The following is a 19,763-nucleotide window of genomic DNA, read 5'->3' on the forward strand; positions in this document are numbered from 1 at the left end:
GTACCCCAACTGGATTCTGTTCCTCACTTGTTTATTCTCTATGCATAGGACACTGCTGAAGGCTACTACCTTGAAAGATGGCATATCAACAGCTCCTTGCTATATGCTGGCATCCCTCTATAGAGATGAAAATTTAGTCAAAGTTTTGACAACATTGTACAAATCATCTGATTAGAATATAATCAAAATTTCTTTGCCCAGAAAAAAAACTTACCCACTTAAACTGGCCTCTGGCAATATGAGTAAATTGGAACCAAGGAAACCATGTTGTGTGCATATAGTATAATTGGCCATCTAAGATATAAATCAAGACAAATGGGCTATATAGAAGGTAGATATAAAATCAAGGCAAATGCATAAGACCCGATAGATAAAGGAAGCAAACCATGTTGGTGGGTGGCTGGCTATGGTAGCAGCCTTGTTTCTATGCTGTAAAAGAATACTTCAAAAGTAGGAGCACTTAGATGTAGAAAAACAACTAAATATTATGCACAATAATTGAAAAATGGAAATCAAGTGCAAAGGCTTGACTGCCCATGTGAGTGAAGGCTAAAATCATACTCACGTGACTCATTATTGAAGCTGCAGATTGGGACTAGCACTCTAAAGATGTAATATCAAAGGGATGAAATATGGGAGCTCTTTGATAAATGGATGCAATGATATAATTAAGATCAAGAAAGTGGGAAGAGAGGAAGACGCAAGAGAAAGGTGCTAAAGAGGAAAGAGAAAAAGAGAAATAGTAGGGACAAACTAAGGTTGGTAGAATCTCCTATAGCTTCACACATACACGTGCTCATCAACCTGCATGCAATGGCCTCTTCTAGATACTGAATGCTTTTCCAAGCATATCTTAACGAGTAGCAAATATATCCTGAGTTCCTGTGAGGGGCTAGGATCCCAAGCTTGGGAGCTCCTTTATTGCTGCCTGCCAAATTGCATAACATTAGACGAATTAACAACCAAGAGGCACGACAAATAGAGGAACACTGGTAGGTCAAAGGAGGATGGAGCTAGATGAGGAGCTTTTGGCCCAAATCATCTCAACATGGAAGAATTCAAATCTCCTCGGCTACTTTCTCACCTTGATGATTCCAGTTTGTTTGCAGCAAGCTCGAGCAAATAAAGTATTAGCAGTTGCTCGTGGTGATTTTACTCCTCACCCCCCAACAAGATCACTTTCGGAGATAATCAAAGCTCAACAACAATGTCAACTGGAGCAACAATCGAGATAGAGGTAGGCTCGAAAATTTTTGTTGTCCCCACTATGGTTTTGCCCAAACAAATCTTCCCTATCATACTCGATTGTGATTGACTCTATGACCAGGGCACCGTAATTGATTTCTTGAAGCACTCTCTGATCCTCCCAGGGGTGCCCCCAATCCCGTGGATTTATTCTAGAACGTCTAGGGAATCGATCTCTTCAACAAATTTTCAAGAGGACATCTGGCGACATTCACAGATTCGCCAGTTATAAGCTTCGTTCACCCAAGCGTTCGCCGGCCCCAAGCCCACAATGACGACAACCAACATTACTCATGAGATACCAACTGGCAACTCCCACCTGGTTTCCAGAGCCCAACGTCGTCGATCTCTCAGAGAGATTCAAATTCTTTGCTAGCACATCATGCAGATGTTGCAGGACATCATTCAACATTCTAAGAGCCCTTGGGCCTGTGAGCCCCATTCGGTCAAGAAGGTAGACGATCCATATCGTTTCTACGTCAATTTTCAACCTCTCAACAAGGTTGCCATTCGAGATGAAAACCCTTTTCCCCGTCTGGACGACATCTTGGATTCCCTCACGCGCTCTAAATACTTTACTACTTTGGATCTCAAAGCGGGATACTAGCAAATTCCAGTGAAGCCAAAAGATCGCATGAAGACGGCGTTCTGCACCCCGTTCGGCCTCTATGAGTTCAATGTCATGACTTTTGGAACCAGTAATGCATGTGGCACTTTTCAACGGGTGATGAACCTCTACAATTCGATTGTGGTCGGCAAAGTACTCGTGTACCTCAACGATGTTTTAGTTCACACGACAACTTGGGAGGAACACCTTGACGTACTAAAGCAAGTCCTCCATCTTTTGCAAGAGTTCAATCTTCGTTTGAACCCAGACAAGTGCAAATGGGCTCAAACACGACTCAATTATCTGGGTTCATCGTTGCCGCTGACAATATCTGTCTGGACCCAAGAAGGTCAAAGCCATACAACAATTTCCCGTTCCCAATAATGTTAAGTAGCTCGAGCGTTTTCTAGATATGGCAGCTTTTAGCTCCTGCTTTATGCCCGAATTATCAACGATCGCTTCCCCCCTTCGGCGACTCATGTGCAAAAATGTCAAGTTCTCTTGGGATGACAAGTGCCAGCAAGCTCTTTCTCAAGTTCAAGAGATCCTTAAGGAGGATGCCTTGCTACGCCACCCCGTATATCTTAGTCAGTCTCTATCGCGTCCTGAATGAAGATACTCGGCCACAGAACTCAAATGTCTCGCGGTGGTGTGGGCTCTGTCCATACTACATGCTTATCTCGAGCCCCTGCTCAGAACGCACAAGTAGCTTTTTGCACTCGCCTTCCAGTTCCAGGAAGAGCCCCGCGTCTACCTTCTAGAGAAGAGTCACATTGCTTGCGCATCCGCCAAGAGTTATAGTCGGCGACCCCTCCCTTGCACTTTTGTTTAATTGATAATTTGCTTCAGACGGACGCTGTGTCGTGTCTCATGTTTACTTTTTTACTCGTATGCTTTTTTTCTTTTTAAATTTAGGATGTGAGGTTGAATTTCGAGCTAGTAGTGACATGCTGAATTTCGAGCGACTAGTGACAAAAGGGTGCCTACCTAATTGAATTGAGAGGAGGGAAGTGAGAAGCGAGTAGTAAGTACCTAATTTGAATAGGAGTAAATTTGAGTATAGATGATAGAAACTGCATCAAGGCAAACCATGTTGTTGGGGGTGGCTGGCTATGGCGGCAACCTTGTTTCTGTGCTGTAGAGGAGTGATCAGAGCTTTGCGCATCCGTGGTTCCCCAGCCCTGTTGATGGTCGCTCGCGCCTCCACTCTTGCTCATCGTCCCCCTCTCCGTGTCTTGAGATCTCTTGGAAAATCTAGTTACCTCTTGCCTCACTTCCAGCGTGACGCCGTCGCCTTTCGTCGCATCATCGAGGAGCGTCAATGGGACTCTCATGTCGAGCACGCCCTCCACGCTTCTGCTATTCCGCTCTCCGACGGCCTTGCTGTGGAGGTCATTAAAGCTCTCTCCGAAGCTAAGCTCGCCCTGCGGTTTTTCATCTGGATCACGGAACAAGAGACTTTCGAAGCTAGCCCCAACGTGATCGGTGTGCTCTCCAGAAGATGGAGTCACGAGAAACGGTTTGATGCCTTTTTGAAGACCTTGGACAGTGCTCGAAATGGGTTCCGTTCTATGACCTCAGAGTCATTCTTGGTCTTGCTAATGGGTTATGGCTGGGCAGGAATGGTTGAAAAAGCAGTCGAAACTCTTCAACTCATGAAGAATCTCGGTATCAGTCCCGATGCTTCTCACTTTACCTGCCTTTTTAATATTTTTGTAAGAGAGAAGCACTTTGATCTTGTGCTCAAAATTCACGAGCTAATGCTCCAAGCCGGTTTTTTCCCCGACGCACAAACCTACAACAAGTTGGTCTCCGGGCTCTGCATAGCTCATCGTACTGAGGAAGCCTACAATCTGTTTGAGGAAATGAAGGCAAAGGATTTAACCCCAGATGCTGAGACGTATAGAATAGCGGTTACTGTTTTCAGCAGAGCGGGCAAAGTTTTGGAAGTTCTCAAAATCTTTACCGAAATTTTGAAGCAAGGGATTGAACCAGGCGCTACGGCTTGCAATGCTCTAGTTAACGCTCTTTCCGTGGCAGGGAAAACGAACGAAGCTCATGAGGTTTTGGTGGATATGATACGGAGGGGCTATACTCCCAATCTCGTCTGTCTTACCAGGGTAATTGATGGGCTCTGTGGCTTAGGAGAAGTGGAAAAAGCTTGCATGCTTTGGAAGAAACTTAGCAAGGAGAGAACACCTACGTTAACCATTCAAGATACTCTTGTAAAGGAACTTTGCAATGCAGGGAAATTGGCAGAGGCAGAGGAAATTTTTGAGGAGCTTGAAAAGAGGGAAGCTGTACCATCCAAGGCTATGTATGTTGCTTTGATCCGTGGCTTATGCAAGTCAAGAAGTTTCAGCAAGGCATGCGAGTCTCTATTAGCAATGCTAGGAAACGTTGGCGTTCCAGATGTGAAAACGTTTACTTCGGTAATAAGTGGTCTGTGCGAGGACGGCAACATGGTAGATGCAGCTAGGGTTTTTCATCACTTCACTAGACACGGATCTTCCACGGCGGATCAATCTGTGTGTCATACCCTTTTGGTTGGCTTTTGCAAGGCAGGCAACATCGAAGAAACTTACAAACTCTTGGGATGGATGAAAACGATCAGTGGCTGTCTTGACTCTGACACGTATCATTTAGTCATCGATTGTCTTTGCAAAGCAGAGAGGTTAACTGAAGCGTCTAGGTTATTGCAGGAAATGACCGAAGAGGGCCTTGTTGCCGATGTTTCCTTATACGACCAACTTATACATGGTCTTCAAAAGCTTCGTGCTAGAAAAGAGGGTGAAACTGCTAACGCACTCAATGAGACAGCCTCAAATTCTTGACAGTAAAGAATTAATTAAGCAGCTACAGTTGAAGCGGGAAGGTTTCTCTGGAAACCTTTTTCTAAGGTATTAATCTTTACCGCCTCTCTATCACACTAGCAAAAGGGCTTCACGTGCATATATTTTTGGCGTTGGCATTTGTTGAAGTAAGTAGGTGGGCGGTTTTTGAGCATGAAATAGAGTCTTGCAAGTGATGCGTGTCACTTTTCTTGGATGAGCTTTAACAAAAGGTCATTCTTCGGTTTTGTCTTGTGCCAGTGACGGAAGGTTTGAGTTGCTTTTATATACTATATGTATGTGTGGTGGACCGTGGAGTTTCAAGATATTCCTTTACAGTTTCTATTCAGTCTTCTCCTTGCAGCTGCTGGGAATGCCAAACGATTCGGTCTTGTCTTGTGGTGTAGCTTTAATAATCCCTCTTGCGGGTTTGTGTCAAGATGTGGGACCTTTAGTAGCCTTTAAGTTCTTCTTGCAGCTTTCAGTCATCGACCAAGGTACTGATAGATTGAAGCAGATATGAGAACTCCACTACAGTCGGAATGCTGACATATGACTCACCTCCCATTCATAGTTTCAAATTAGAACCATGGCATATGGGAATTAGATGGCATCAAACATCCTAGGGCTAGTATGTATTGCAATCTTGTATCACTAGAGGAGGACATTTACTAGACTATTACCTTGGGCTAGCCCTATGCTGCCTGTGGGTTCCCTACCCATTGTTAGACTTTGCCTAGCTGGCTGTCCAGGGATGTAAAAGTTCTCACTAGGAACTTGTATCTATTTCCAGCCTAGCTGAAAAATGAGCGGTGGGACACTCTACAAAGATTTAATTCACACACATTGTGTAACCTCATGATTTTGAGATGATAATACCTATGAGCTCATCAGAATGTGAGTGGCTATGTAGCAATTCAGGTTTGCTTCGTGTCAATCATAGGATCGCTTGACCTAACAGGATGCCTGTCTTTTCTTTATGTTGCCACAATTTTTGAGGAATCTCAAGCGCAATCACATGTCTTGTTAGCGTAGGATACATGTCCATGGCCCTTGGCTCCAGTAATTGAGTCAGGGGACTGTTAAGGCTTTGCCTAGCTTGCTATCCAGGAATGTAACAGTTCTTAGCTACGAAGTTGTAGAAAAGGGGTAGGGGCAGATTAGAGAAAAGGGAGTAGACGGTCTGGAAGGGGGGGAGAGGAAGGGAGAGAAGGAAGAAGATGGGGTAGGAGAGAGAAAGAGGTGAAGGAAGAAGATGGGGAGAGAGAGAGAGAGAGAGAGGGCAAAGGAGGGAGGAGGGAGAGTAGGATAGGATTAGATGTTACATCAAAAAAGTGTCTGCATGAGTGGTGGATGTGTGAGAAGTCCAGCGGAAATGAATGGGAGAGAGGGAGAGAGAGAGAAAGAGCACGCCTCACACACACACCACACTGAGAAGGAGAGAGAGGAGAGAAAGGCACAGCAGAATTGCAAGTGATCTCTGGAGAAAGCCCCACTACAACGGGGGGAAAACTTCGGAACCAACGGCTGCTCGAGAGCTCAGACAAATAGCTCAACAACCAAGAGAACGGGAGCACGAGGGAGTGGATGAACTGCTCCACTACCCTGCTCCTCAAGTGCTACTGTGGGCTGGCTCTGCACCTCTGCCAGGCTCCACAATGAGATTATCTGAACTACTCCAGAAGATGTCTGGAAGAACTGCTCCAGGTGGTGCACAGGGGGCTGTCCACGTGAGGAAGTACTGCTCCACTGGATGCGGTCTGCAGTGAAGTGCTGCTCCACTAGGTGCTACAATGAGGGCTGAGGGGATGTGGTCCCTCCACATTTCCCTCTAACTCAGGACTGCTAATTTGGCCCCTTCGTTACAGCCATCCCTTCCCATAGAATTTTACCCTCAAAATTACATAGTCCAGCTGTCACATAAGGGTGCTAAGACAGCAAAGTGATGCTGAACAGCCTTTTAATAGATAGGGTTACTCCTGAACAATGCTCTCTGGCTGCCATGATTGTTCATCCTTAGGTGCTCCTGACATCTGATGAGGTTGTTACGAAGTACTCTATCTCTGAAATCCACAATGTGCTCGGGGACTTCAAGGATCTGACCCTCTCATCCACGAGTGGCAGCAGTGGAAGTATGTACAAATGTTGACAGTTGGCCTACATGTGGTTTCAGCAAAGACACGTAAAACACATTGTGAGATATTGGAAGATTCTTGGTAGATCGAATCGATATGCCACTTCCCCAACTTGTGGATAATCCTGTAGGGGCCATAATACCGATGGAGAAAGCTTTGTGTTGGTATTACCCTTCAATGAAGCATAACGATGTTTGTGGAGACTTCAATGCACATAATCGTATTCTTTTTAGCCAATTGTAGAAGAGCCTCCATCCTCTCCAAGTCATCTCTTGCTTGTTGTTTTTTCACAATCATTTTTGCAATTGAGGAAGGCATTCTGTAACAGTAGGGTACACTAGGGTTGGCAGCAGCTACCCAAATGGGGGCCCAGTTAGCATTTAAATGGGGTCATCACATTTAATGTACACACTTGAGTATTCTTTTGTACACTTTAGTAGGGTGCTAGGCTTTATTGTGGGCTTGAGCCTGTTGTACTAATCCCATAAGCAAGGACAGCAGCATCTAGCAGCTGTGCTAGCCGGCCCCATGGTGCCCTCTTCATGTAAGAGAGACCCTATCCCTACCCCTATACTTTCATTACTATTTCTGCTATTTCTGCTAAAATAATTTGAACTACCCTAGTATTAGTAACAGTAGCAGATATAGTAGAAACCTTGCTTCATTTGGTATCAGAGCCCTTTTTAGGGAATTTGTGGGTGGATTTTCAAGTTTTTGGTTCTGCAATTTGGAGCACTTCATCTAGAGCCTAAGGGCTAGCCCTGTGCAAAAATTCATCGCCAGAAGTGCAGCCTCTGATCAGCCCTGAATGCAAATGTGCTTAGAATTGAATGATTTTGATATCAGTTTGTTCAGCATGATCTCCTGATCATTAGCCCTCAACAATCTCGGAGAAATTCCCATTTCCAAGCCTGAAATTGTCAGGGATTCAGTGCGCCATTAGATTCTGCTGCGATCTGGACAGATACCACTCCAATTTCTGTTTTGATGGCAGGTACCGAGTCACCTCAGCTGGGAGAAGATCTGTACCGGTTTGGCATTGATCGGATTTCATTTGCCCTATCATTTACATCGGAATCTGTTCCAGCAGGTAGAATTTAGGGTTTTCTCTGCCAAAAGACCCTAGAAAATTGGGTCTTTTCAGATCTCTGTGTTATATTGCTCTATTTTATCCTGCCTATGCCTAAATTGCAGCAATCAGTGGTAATTGAGCCCTCAAAATCTTGGAATTAGGGCAAATTACTGTGTATCTGCCCTGTGGCAGCAGTCATTTCTTCTAGCTTGGCCAGTGATAATTACTGATCAGTCCTATACAGTGCCAGGGCAGAGCGTTCCCTGTTCAAACAGTGCATATAATCAAATTTTCTGGACACAGTTCTAAACAGGGTCTAAACAGTGCTCAGAAAGTGTTTTTCTTTTCAAAATCAGACCGAGACAGAGAACTCTCAGACTGTTTTTGAGTGCCAATTGACTTGGATTATCTAATTCTATGGCTCCAAGGAGGTCTGGTTCTAACTCTAGGAACGGCAAGTCTACCAGGGACTTCAGACCTGAAGGTGAATATTAGGGAGCCTGACAAGTTGAAGTAATGGCACCTATGGAAGATGCTCAGACCAGTGACCATGAGCAAGAAGAGGCAAGTCCTTCTTTAAGATTTCCTAACCAATCACCAACCAAGTCCTCTCACCACAAGGACCTGGATTTTGAAGGTTTCATGGCTATCATGCTGGAGCAGCAAGGACAATTGATGGACAAACAGAGCAAACTGATGCAGTATCTTGTCGACCAGCACCAAAAGCTATTTTGGTCAGCTAGGGCAAGTCACTTCAGTGCTGGAACAAAGGGTTGAAGGTGTTGAAAGAGACTCCAAGGTCAAGTTTGACAATGCTTTCACTCAGTTGAGGACCATGAGAAGTGATGTGAACCAAGTGAGGAGTAAATGGCACCTATGGAAGATGCTCAGACCAGTGACCATGAGCAAGAAGAGGCAAGTCCTTCTTTAAGATTTCCTAACCAATCACCAACCAAGTCCCCTCACCACAAGGACAAGCTGGATTTTGAACGTTTCATGGCTATCATGCTGGAGCAGCAAGGACAACTGATGGACAAACAGAGCAAACTGATGCAGTAGCTTGTCGACCAGCAGCAAAAGTTATTTTGGTCAGTGCTGGAACAAAGGGTTGAAGGTGTGGAAAGAGACTCCAAGGTCAAGTTTGACAATGCTTTCACTCAATTGAGGACCATGAGAATTGATGTGAACCAAGTGAGGAGTAGGTTTGAACCAAAGGGTAAGGAGATTGCTGGGGATGATCCCCCTAAGAAGCCTATGGAACTGGGACAGGCTGGAATGAACCCAAGTAGGAGTGAATTCATGGCTGATGCTAGAAAATCACACCACAACAATCTCCCAAATCTGTACCCTCATGGAATATAACTCAGTCAGGAGGTTCAAAGTTTAGTCCAGCCCCTGGGATAGGTCTTGATGATGTGTCCAGCTCATCCAAGTGTATCAAGCCTCCCTTAGGAGAGGTGAATTATTGACTCAGCAATTGTTGGCCTATAACCAGCTAGATCCTGAGGTGAGAGAGGCCATGACCTTTAGCCAGTTTGTGAAGGCTACTCAAGGTGAAATTCAGAAGGAGTTGGGACAAGGGTCAGGATTGGGCAAGGACTACAAGGACAAGATTGTCTTGCAGAAGTTCAAAGGAGAGTCTAATCCACCTAATGAGCTGCAGGAATGGATAAGTAAGCTGGAAGACTACTTCAGATTAAGGCCAGGAAGTGATGCTGCCAAAATTCAGTTTGCAGAACTACATTTAGAGGATTATGCCCACACATGGTGGAGGCATAACCTTCGGGAAGTGGACAGTGGACTTAGGCCAGCTATGGCTACATGAATTCAAACATGAAATGGTGATTACATTCCTCTCCCCTCGAATTGTTGATCAGTTTGTGTGTCAGTGGTATGACCTAGTTTAAACGGGGTTAGTTAGACTACATCAAACAGTTTTCGAGGCTTTCCTTGTTTGTGAAGGGGGTAGATGAGAAGCAGAGGATGATCAGATTTATACACAGGTTGCAGTCATCAATTTCCTTAGATGTATTGGCATCTAGACCCAAGTCTTTGGATGAGGCAATGCACCTCGCTATTGATGGGATATCTCAAGGTGTAGCAACTCCCTCGGGCAAAAGTGCGTACCAAATCGTCCAACCTCTGTGCTGGACCCTCTCTGGTATATGCGCTTTCTTTTGCTTCAGAAAGCCCTCTTTTCCTTGCTTTGAAGAGTGAGCTACAAGCCCTCCAAGTTCAGCCTTTTGGTTTTGACAGTTTTGGACAAGTTTTTGAAGATGATGCTACATAAAATGCTACTCTAGCATTTTTGGTTTTTTGAAACTTTCAATAACTTTAGTACAAGTGTGGCTTCAGTTTTGTTTTGAATTGCTAGACCTGGTTTTGATTGGAAAGTATTCATTTTAGCCACTTCTATGAAGCATGTAAGCAGAAGCATCATTGATTGAATATTGGTCACTAGTCTTTGCTACATCAAGTGCTCATATTTTGGAAGCCTTTCAGTTATTTTTTGCCTTGTAAGAGAGATAGACACTGCCCAATATCTGGGTTAGACCCTCTCATGGCTACCTTATTGAATCTAGAGAAGTTCAATGGAAAGGGCTTCCACACATGGCAGATGAAGGTAAAATTTGCATTGATGAGGGAGAACCTATGGGGACTTGTCAAACCTACTCCTATCGCTTCTTCTACGGTCTCCAATGCTGGAGAATCCTCAACTCCGACACGACTGGCAAGGGATCTAGCTAGAGAAGAAAAAGCATATGGTATCATTGCTCTTGCTTTAGGAGATGATTATATTCACCATATCTCTGACTTGGAGTCTCCTTCAGAAGCTTGGCAGAAGCTTGACATGATTTTTGGTGCTAGCTCTCACATCTCTAAACTATCACTTAAAATCTCTTTCTTTGAATTGAAGATGGCTAGTGGTACTACTTTAGCAGCTCATGTCAACTATATGCGGAGTCTTATGACTCAATTAGCTTCTATCAACTCTCCTATTACTCCAGATGATGCTATGGCAGTATTACTTAAGAGTATGCCTGAAGAATATGATCACATAGTTACCACTTTGAAAAATCTTCCTAATCCTAATCTTGAAGGTATTAGCTCTGCTCTCCAAGAAGAAGAAAGGCATATGGAGCTCAGGAAAGGCAATGACACTGTTTATGCTGTAAAAGTCCAGAAGGGCAAGTATACCCCTTGCAATCATTGTGGAAAGACAAATCACCTTTCAAAGGACTGCTTCAAAATTAATCCATGCAAGCACTGTGGCAAGAACAACCATGATGAGAAGTTTTGCAGAGCCAAAGCAAAGACAAAATGCAAATCTACTTTCAGTTGATGAGCCTCCACAAGATGAGGCATCCTTTGAAGATTATGCATTTTAAAACATCTCTATGTATGCTCCAGATCTCTCTTTTTATGTCAAGGTACTCAGCTTGGATAGTCCTCCAAAATGAATGAAATAAATTATTGTGTTTTGTGTGTTTTGTAAACACCTCTGGTCACCTTATGATGTAGGCCATGTGTATGTTTTGCTCCATAGTATCTCCTGCAGACATTGTGTGCATGTACATGCAGGGGAGATAACCATTGGAAGGTCTTTTTGTATCCCTTTTGTTTACCTTACACCCATGGGAACCCTTGCTCACAGTTAGGTGCCCACAAGCACAGTTAGGTGGTGGAAGAGCCACATAGGATGATTGAGAGAATCTAGGAGCAGATTAAGGAGATGATTGTGGAGCTCTGAAGTCATCAGTGATGTCAGTGAGCATGTATGAGGTGCCTACTTAAGGACCTCACTCTTCTTTATTCCATAATGCAAGTATTCTGAGTTTGTGTCCACTCTACTCTTTCCTTTCAGTTTGCCAACAGCTATATGAGCCAAATAAAAGAGTGTATTGGAATTAGGACCTTCCAGCCATGTACTGTGGATTATAGTGGGAGGAAGACCATGGGTGAGCAGAAATTTCATCTGGATAATAAGTCATCTCCACTAAATTATGGGACCTCAGGTAAGGTACTTCCAAAATATCCTACTGTTAATGTTTCAAAGGCTAATACCCTGAGCAAGGAATCTAAATCTGTAGATAGACTCCCAGAAAATGATAAGGATAGGAAGGAGGCTCATAAGCAATTCTCCCACGCTCTAATGGATGAAAGGAGGAAGAAGGGGCTCTGTTTCAACAAGTCATGTACAGTCAGGTGAACTCCAGGTAAGTTGAGCATGATCATTGAAATCTCAGATTTTGAAGATGAGTTGTCGTCCTCAGAAGATGTAGAGGAGTTCCATGATTGTAACATGCAACGGTTATTAGATTGTGTAATCACAGCAAAGACCTTCTTTAAGCCTTTAGCGAGGAATTAGAGTTAAGCACCATAGAGAGAGAAAGGAGATGAGGGCGCAGAGAGAATAGAGACGACAACCGATTGGGTCCTTGTACCCACTAAGGGTCCCCTCCTCCAATTAGGGGAGAATTTGCTTTAATACTTGGAGAACTGAAAGATACAATAACACTCTTCGAGAGCACACGGAAACATGCTTTTGAAGAGTACACTATGCACACGTATTGGAGGCCCAACGACTTGAGAGGCAACTCCAACCAATACCGAGACCTTGATGCTGTCCACACTGACGATGTAGGGCAATTCTGCAAGGCAAGGAAGAGGCTTATGCTGTCCATCGGAATGCAAGGTTATTGCATGGGTGAGAGAGTGAAAACTGAGAGTAATAGAAGCTGAGAGAGAGCTGATATATGACTGAGAGATTGAGCTGAGAAGTGAGCTGTGCAAACTGCAAAAGAGAACTTCAAAGAGCTGATGAAGCAGTACACAAACCTTACTCCGTTTGCTGATCTAAATCCCCAACTGTTGTGCTGTGTAGACACCTTCCAGAAAGGCTGAACTGAGGGCCAAGGGACTGAGGCTGATCAGGGCCAGATTTGGAGGTGTTCAGAGGTTGCACAAGGGGCTGGTAGGGAGCTGCAGGAGTGGCTGAAGGCAAGGACTGAGTGAGGAATGAGGGCTGCTGGCCCCCCTTTATATAGGGGGCTGTGGGCTGAGCCAACCAGCCCCAAACTGGCTGACTTCTAGTCGGCTGGTTTGGGCTGGCTTGTTGGGCCCTTTGCCCCATAAAAGGCCGCCTAGGGAGGCGCACATGGAAGCTTATAAAGGCAGTCCTTCCCCAGCCCATTCTCCCTTGTTGGGAGCTCATTGGCTCAGCCCTGCGGGGGCCTTTTGGGCTCCTATCCTAGGATGAGAGCTAGACCTACCTAGAACTCTAAGACGGAAACACTAACCTATTGTTCTCCAATGGATACTGGTGAACAAGGATTGATCTTCTGACTTGACCTAAGGCTGAGAGACTGACCTATGTAGCTTGTGCTTGATTGCCTGTGGACAAGGGCCCACAAAGGGGTCACAACATACAACAAAATCTCCTATTTGGGAACTATAATGCACTTATCGATGTAGCCAGTGTGTCATATTGCACCCAAGTGTAGGGGTGCATGTCACATTCCCTCCTTAGCTTGGTGGTAGGTTCATGGCTTCCAAGTAGTCCGCCAAGATTTGTGGGAACTCTTGGAAAAAATCTTCGTCCAACCACACTACGTCATGGTTACCTCGATCACGGAACTTGGTATTAAACTCGTAGACACAATCAATGATTAATCGTAATTCTCAGATTCCAACCACTTGAGGAGTGTTAGCGTATGGGTTATGTTAAGCCATACTTCTCGAGGTTTAATAAGATGAGCTCACTGTTGATCTGAGGTGGTGGTTGTGAGTGAGCAGGCATGAACAAAAATACAAGTGGTTCTTGATACGAGGTCCAGGATGACAATTGGCTACTTGTAATTATACTTGTTTCTCTTCATGTTCTTATGCGTTTTATCCTCATGGTGGCACATTATGACAGCACTACGTTTCTTAAGCTCTACCAGATTGTTTATTTTCTTCTTTTTTCACCTTCCCGCAGGGCAAGCATTGAATATCCCCTCTTTGTAGCAATCTGTGGGCGGATGATGTTGTAATGTGCAGTTTATCATCCACAACATCGTGTCATACAAAAGTCCTCAGAAGTTTTTTTCCCTATGCATAGTTTCAGACCGCACTGAATGTAAAGTATGTTTCTCTGTTTGCTGTTGTGTCTCAGGTAAGATGTACTGTAGTGTGCTCTGGCCTAAGTGTATCTTAGTTTCTTTTGGGTAAACGTTTCTTAAGCTCTACCAGATTGTTTATTTTCTTCTTTTTCTCACCTGTCCGCAGGGTAAGCATTGAGTATCCCCTCTTTGTAGCAGTTTGTGGGTGGGTGATGTTATAATGTGCAGTTTATCATCCACAACATGGTGTCATACAAAAGTCCTCAGAAGTTTTTTTCCCTGTGCATAGATGTGTGAAAATGTCATGTATGTTTCTCTGTTTGCAGTTGTTGGAAAGGTCACCACCCCATCTGTAACTCCCCATATGAGGAGAGCATGGGGGGGATTAACCTAGGGTTTGAGAGGCTGACACATCAGCAGCATGGCTGCCATGTGGGTAAGAATCAAAGAGATGGAGGGTACCCGGAGCTAGGATGGATCTGCAGCAGCAAAAGGCGAAGCAATAGCCAGCACAAGGAACCCGGAATAAGAGGCGATCACATGGCGCTGACATCTACAGGGTGTTTGGCTTTGTATGGCACTGGAAAAGGGCCTGGCAGAGGCGCAGTTATGGCAGGATGTGCAGGTGCAGATGTGGAACAGGTTTTGGGCCTGTTTGGAGGCCTGGTTAGGGCTGGAGAATGGGCACCCAGGAGGGCAGGAGCAGCAGCAAATAGGGCTGCAAGGGACTGACCCTGGGAGGGCATATTTATAGCCCATATGGGACAGCCAGGCAGGCCTGCATAGGGGCTGGAAACCTGCCTTGAAGTGAGGGCCAAAGAACTAGTTTTGTGTGCCAGGGGCCCTGGTTATGAGAGCCCTTGTAGGGCAGTTTTATAGCAGCCTGGTCGGCCTGTTTAGGTTGGCCAGATTGAGGCTGCTGGTCGGTTTTTTTGGGGCAGGCCTTGTGCCCTATAAAGGGAAAGGCATTTGGCCTCATAACACATCACTTGGAGCAGCCCTCAACCAGCAGATAGGAGCAGCAGAAGGACCTACCTTGGGCCTACATTCAGGAGGTGAAGGTGACCGAGAACAAGCTGCAGACTAAGCTAGCGGTGCTGCCCACCTAGGCTGGCTTCCGGACAGCAAGGTGGAAGGGATCTAGACAGAGAGTCTACATATGCTCGAGGTGGAGCACGTGGGCTTAGAGATCTAGAAGTGCTTGGCATCTAGTAGGAGAACCTGTTGGTATTGTATCCTGTCCTACTTTGTGGACGGACAGAAATATAAAGAGTTGCTTCTATATTTGTCTCTGAGCATTGTCTATTTACTGGCTTGCACATCTATGCACATAAGTTAAGAAGTTTGTGATTCCACACCCCACACACACACGCACACTGTGTGAGCTCCTAGGCATTACTATCAGTCTTCTGCTGTGCGTACCCTCTGTTGGGTAATTTCTAACAGTTGTGTTGATGTGCTGTAGTGTGCTCTGTGCTTTGGCTTAAATGTATCTTAGTTGGGGGGGGGGAGTTCTCTAACGATTCTCCATTGGTGATCTTGTTAATTTGTCCCTTTTTGGCTGCCGTTTTTGTCTTCTATGGTGTGTTAAGTCATTCACTAAGGTATAATTAGACCCCTCTTATAACCCTGTCTGTGGGAAAAAAAAAACCTGTCTGCAGGATACACACGACTGTTGTGCAAAGTGAGTTGTGTGAGGATTGAAGTTTGGTTTTCCAGCATTTTTATATTGAGCTAAATAGTAAGTTTGGTCAGTAATGTTGTTGGCTTAAGTTTGAGATGCTTCTCTTGCAGCAGGTGGTCGTGCAGTAAGGCCTAAAAAGAGCTATATTTGCACAAGCTCTGGGGCTATAATGATTTGCAGGTTTGTTATTGTATATTATTTTGTACTAGAGTTTTACACGTGTTTCTTCTTCACTTCATTGGCAATGATGAGGGTACTGGAAAGCTTGACTCATTTGCTGAGAAGACCTGATGGACGAGATATGAGAAGATTTTCTGGAAGAGCTGTTATGAAGCAAAAATGAGCAGTAAATGAGGGATTATGCGGTACATGAAGTTGCAGTCAGAAAAAGTACGACACAGAATTACTGTTTGAATATATTTGCCATGCTTGGGTATGGTAATACTGTACTTTTCAATACTGATCTGGGACTATGTATGGTGCCTTAAACGTTTGCACAAAGCACAGCTCTTGAAAAGCAAGCTGTGTGATTTATGTACAGGTACATATCTCCACAGTGAAGGTTCTGAGTATGTTTACTGGATTTGGATTACAAGCCTGCTGCGTGGGGTGATCAGATTCTGAAAGGTGAACTTAGAATTCAGCTTGACATGCTATCCCTTGTTACTCGCAAGTTGAGGTAACATGACCTCGGAAGGGTCAGTGGACATTTTCTTTTAAAGGATCAATGTTTGTATTATATTGATTGGGCTTCATGTAAATGGTCAATGGAATTAATGTCAAGGTCCTTGATGAGGGTGACAAGGCACTGACTAGATGGGTCTAAGGCTATGGGTCTTAAATGCATTAAATGTGTAAATGTGCCTAGGGGCAAGTGAATTAATTGATATCCCAGGTGAGGGGTAAAAAGATGCATTTAAGAGGTACCCTAGAATGATGACATGTGGCAGACTAGATCCATCTAGGGAATTGGGGCTTTGTGGATTAGCATGCAGGAGCTTTTACGTGTGTGTAATTAATGAGAGCTTGCTACCACATAGATTCGGCTGGGTGGAACGATATTGTCCCGTGATTGACGACAGATTTAGATAGCTGATTTCTGTGTACGTTCTCTGCTCGTTATATTTGGTATCAGAGCCCTCCTTTGGGCACACATGCACACGTGTATCTGCACATTTTGGTACATTCTAATCCTTTCAATTGATGGCATTTGTTGGGATGGCTCTGTAGAATATGGTTTTGCTCTGCAGTAAGGCTTAAATGGGCCTTTTCTGGCATTGCAACAAGGAAAGCTTCGTTCACATTTAAGGATTGTGTTGTTGTGTGGTTGTTTGCCACAGAAGGGTTTGGGGTTATTTCCTTTGGAAGAAAGGCCTTAGATGAGATCATGTGGCTGTTCCATCGACCAAGATCTTGGATCATAAGTTCCAAGTGACCTCACACTTTCGTCATCCACTAGTAACAATAAACTCTTGATGTCCTCGTCTCCATCATAAAGATAAAAACATGTTCACATTTTTTTACTTGTAGTACCTTGTCGTTGAGCCTTGAAGAAGACTTTGAAACTTCTCGAAGCCATTGGCAACAAGCATTGAGGGCCTCTACAAACAAGAGTTTCCTTATGTCTACTAGGAAGATTTTCGTTCTCCATTTTCTCGATGCCTCAAACACTTTGCCCAATGGAATTTAAATGTATGCACAATGAATATATGCACCGTTGGATCCACTTGTATGGTTGCTTTGAAAACAAGCTAGGTACCTCTTAGGGGTGCATATAGCGTCCATGTGTAACTCTATAATGCCATCTTTCGTGTCCTTGTACTCCTTTGACCTTGATCCTAGAATTACCTTCAAAGACACGTCCATGCTCATGGTGTCAACCTTACTTTGAGAATAACAATTCGAGCAATCAATCTTGTCCACCTTCTATAATCCCGCCATCAAGTATCAAAAGAAGTATTACTAATAAAAGGATATTCAAGCCACTTTTTAGTCTTGCAATAAATCTTGCTATTGAGTGTAAAAAAAGTATTACTTATAAAAATGTATTTGTGTATTACTTATAAAAGGATATTCTTGTCACTTATAAATTAGACATATGTGAGTTTCTTCTCATTTTTGGGATCAAAGTTTTAGTCTTGCAATATGTTTTTGTACAATGTAATCTTCATGTATCAAGGAATAGGCACATATATAATATGGATGTGCTCGAATTTATCACAAAGTACAACATTAGTCTTTGAAAATTGAGTACATTAAAAATATGTTTTATATAAAATGTCTTTATCATGATTAAAGGAATATGCACACATGATATGGATGTGCACAAATTCATATGTAGTACAATATCTATCTTCAAAAATTCAGTACATTAACAAGAAAGGAGAAAGATCATCTATTCTTAATGTAAAGAGTAATGTTTTTGTTGAGGTTGAGAAGCTATAGGCCACCATGATCAAGCACTACAATATTTCTTTCAAAGTTTTTTGATACATTATTGTGGTGCTCTTTAGAAATATAAGCTTAATGCACTTTATGTACATGTAGAATGCAATGGCAAGCTTATTTTTCTGTTGAAGACGGATGAGATAGAAGTTATCAACAAAGGACTAAAATTAGAGTATGTGAGTTTGGTTCTTAGGAATCATGGCTTTAAGAGAAAAGTTCCTTAGGTATGTGATGTGAACAATTGGAGATGGATACATGGTGGATGCATTTCAAGTTTAAAAAAGAGGATTACATTATTCTAAAGTGGGTTTTTGAAAAAATAGAAATCTTAGCTTTCGTGCATCCACAAAAACAATGGAAGAAAGTTGAGGATTGGAGTGCATAGTGGCATTTAGTAGGTAAAAAGACCAAAGTTGAGCAAAATGCTAAGCCATAAATTTATGCATGCATTGCATAAACACAAAAGAGAAAGTAAAAGGAAGGAGTGAATATGAATGAACTAGAGATGTGACAAAACGCAATCCAATGAATGAATATCAATGAAGTAAAGATGTGACAAAAAGTGCAATCTTAATAACCCTTCTCTAAGGACAAAGATTGGCTCTAAGAGATGGCAGAGATAAGGACAAAGATTGACTGTAGTGTTTGATATTTCTTTGGATAGTCTTCTTTTGTACTTTACATGGGGGTATACAGATCATCGATAAGTTATAAGATTTTTTGTATTTGCCATGCTTATTATTACAACCTCACAAATGAGGTTGATGGGCAATCCAAGCCCATGGTCTAAATGGCGGATAAAAATGAGGGATACCATGAGGTAGTCACCCTTGTGAGATTACCTTAAGGAGAGGATGCCTCATTACCGCGGTACTATTTTAGGGGATGAGGTTGTTAGAAGTGGCTAGGCTATTCAGTGTTGGTCACCCTTAGCATGCGGTTCTTGCATGACATGTGGCACCCATAGAGGAGGCCACTCAAAGTTTAGACATGGAATCAGAGTAGGTGCTGTTTGCCCATGATGGTTAAACACCCGACATGTGTGCAACAACAGTGGCCTAGGTTGACATGGCAAATGTTTTTTTTCGAGGAAAAGGGGGTATATATTACATTATGTCAAAGTTTGCTTTTACAAAAGTATTGGGGAGATAGGATAACGTGAGCATAGCTTGACAACTTATTGGCGAGATGACAAAACCACCATTCATGTTCCTCTTTGAAACGTACCTTGGGGTGAAAAACGACACTAACAAGTATAGGGCTTATTTCTAAACCCTACGTAGCAGCCAGTTGAGCTAGAGGGTCTTTGTCTTTGACATTGATTTGGTCAACCGCTTCATTCTGTAGTTGTCTATGATGGCTAGGTCTCTTGTGTCTAATTGGCGTCTAAATGGCTCTATCTAGTGGGAAAGAATCACCCATTCCCACTGACTTGAAATCCCTTGTGGAAAAACCTAGTCCGCTGGAGGACCTTGCCCCTTCTTGCTAGCATTGCCTCAGATTTGCGTTGCTCAATGTTCTCAATGGTTGCACCAACTTGTTGTCCCTCCATTCCAACTTCCTCTCATAATGCTTCAAATACATCTGCAAGTAGGTTCCAGGTTTGGGCCGCCAAATCACCTTGTGTATTGGCCATT

General features: G+C 43.6%; 1 protein-coding gene across 3 annotated transcripts; it reads left to right on the plus strand.

Annotated features, from left to right (window-relative positions):
• The first annotated feature begins 2,958 nt into the window (after nucleotides 1-2,958).
• Nucleotides 2,959-16,651, plus strand: LOC147893236 (uncharacterized). Of its 3 annotated transcripts, none has more exons than XM_087386056.1 (2): nucleotides 2,959-4,752; nucleotides 15,789-16,651. In XM_087386056.1, the coding sequence occupies exon 1, from the start codon at nucleotides 2,965-2,967 to the stop codon at nucleotides 4,684-4,686; it is 1,722 nt and encodes a 573-aa protein (XP_087242182.1). In that variant the 5' UTR covers nucleotides 2,959-2,964; the 3' UTR covers nucleotides 4,687-4,752; nucleotides 15,789-16,651. The 3 variants fall into 3 exon arrangements, with proteins under 3 accessions (XP_087242182.1, XP_087242183.1, XP_087242184.1); XM_087386057.1 differs by having other exon boundaries at nucleotides 15,792-16,651; XM_087386058.1 differs by lacking the exon at nucleotides 15,789-16,651 and adding an exon at nucleotides 13,871-14,056.
• The last annotated feature ends 3,112 nt before the right edge of the window (nucleotides 16,652-19,763 follow it).

The sequence above is a fragment of the Dipteris shenzhenensis genome, chromosome 15 (genome assembly GCF_047967505.1).
Source record: "Dipteris shenzhenensis isolate YYH24624 ecotype China chromosome 15, Dip_SZ_1.0, whole genome shotgun sequence".
NCBI lineage: Eukaryota > Viridiplantae > Streptophyta > Polypodiopsida > Gleicheniales > Dipteridaceae > Dipteris > Dipteris shenzhenensis.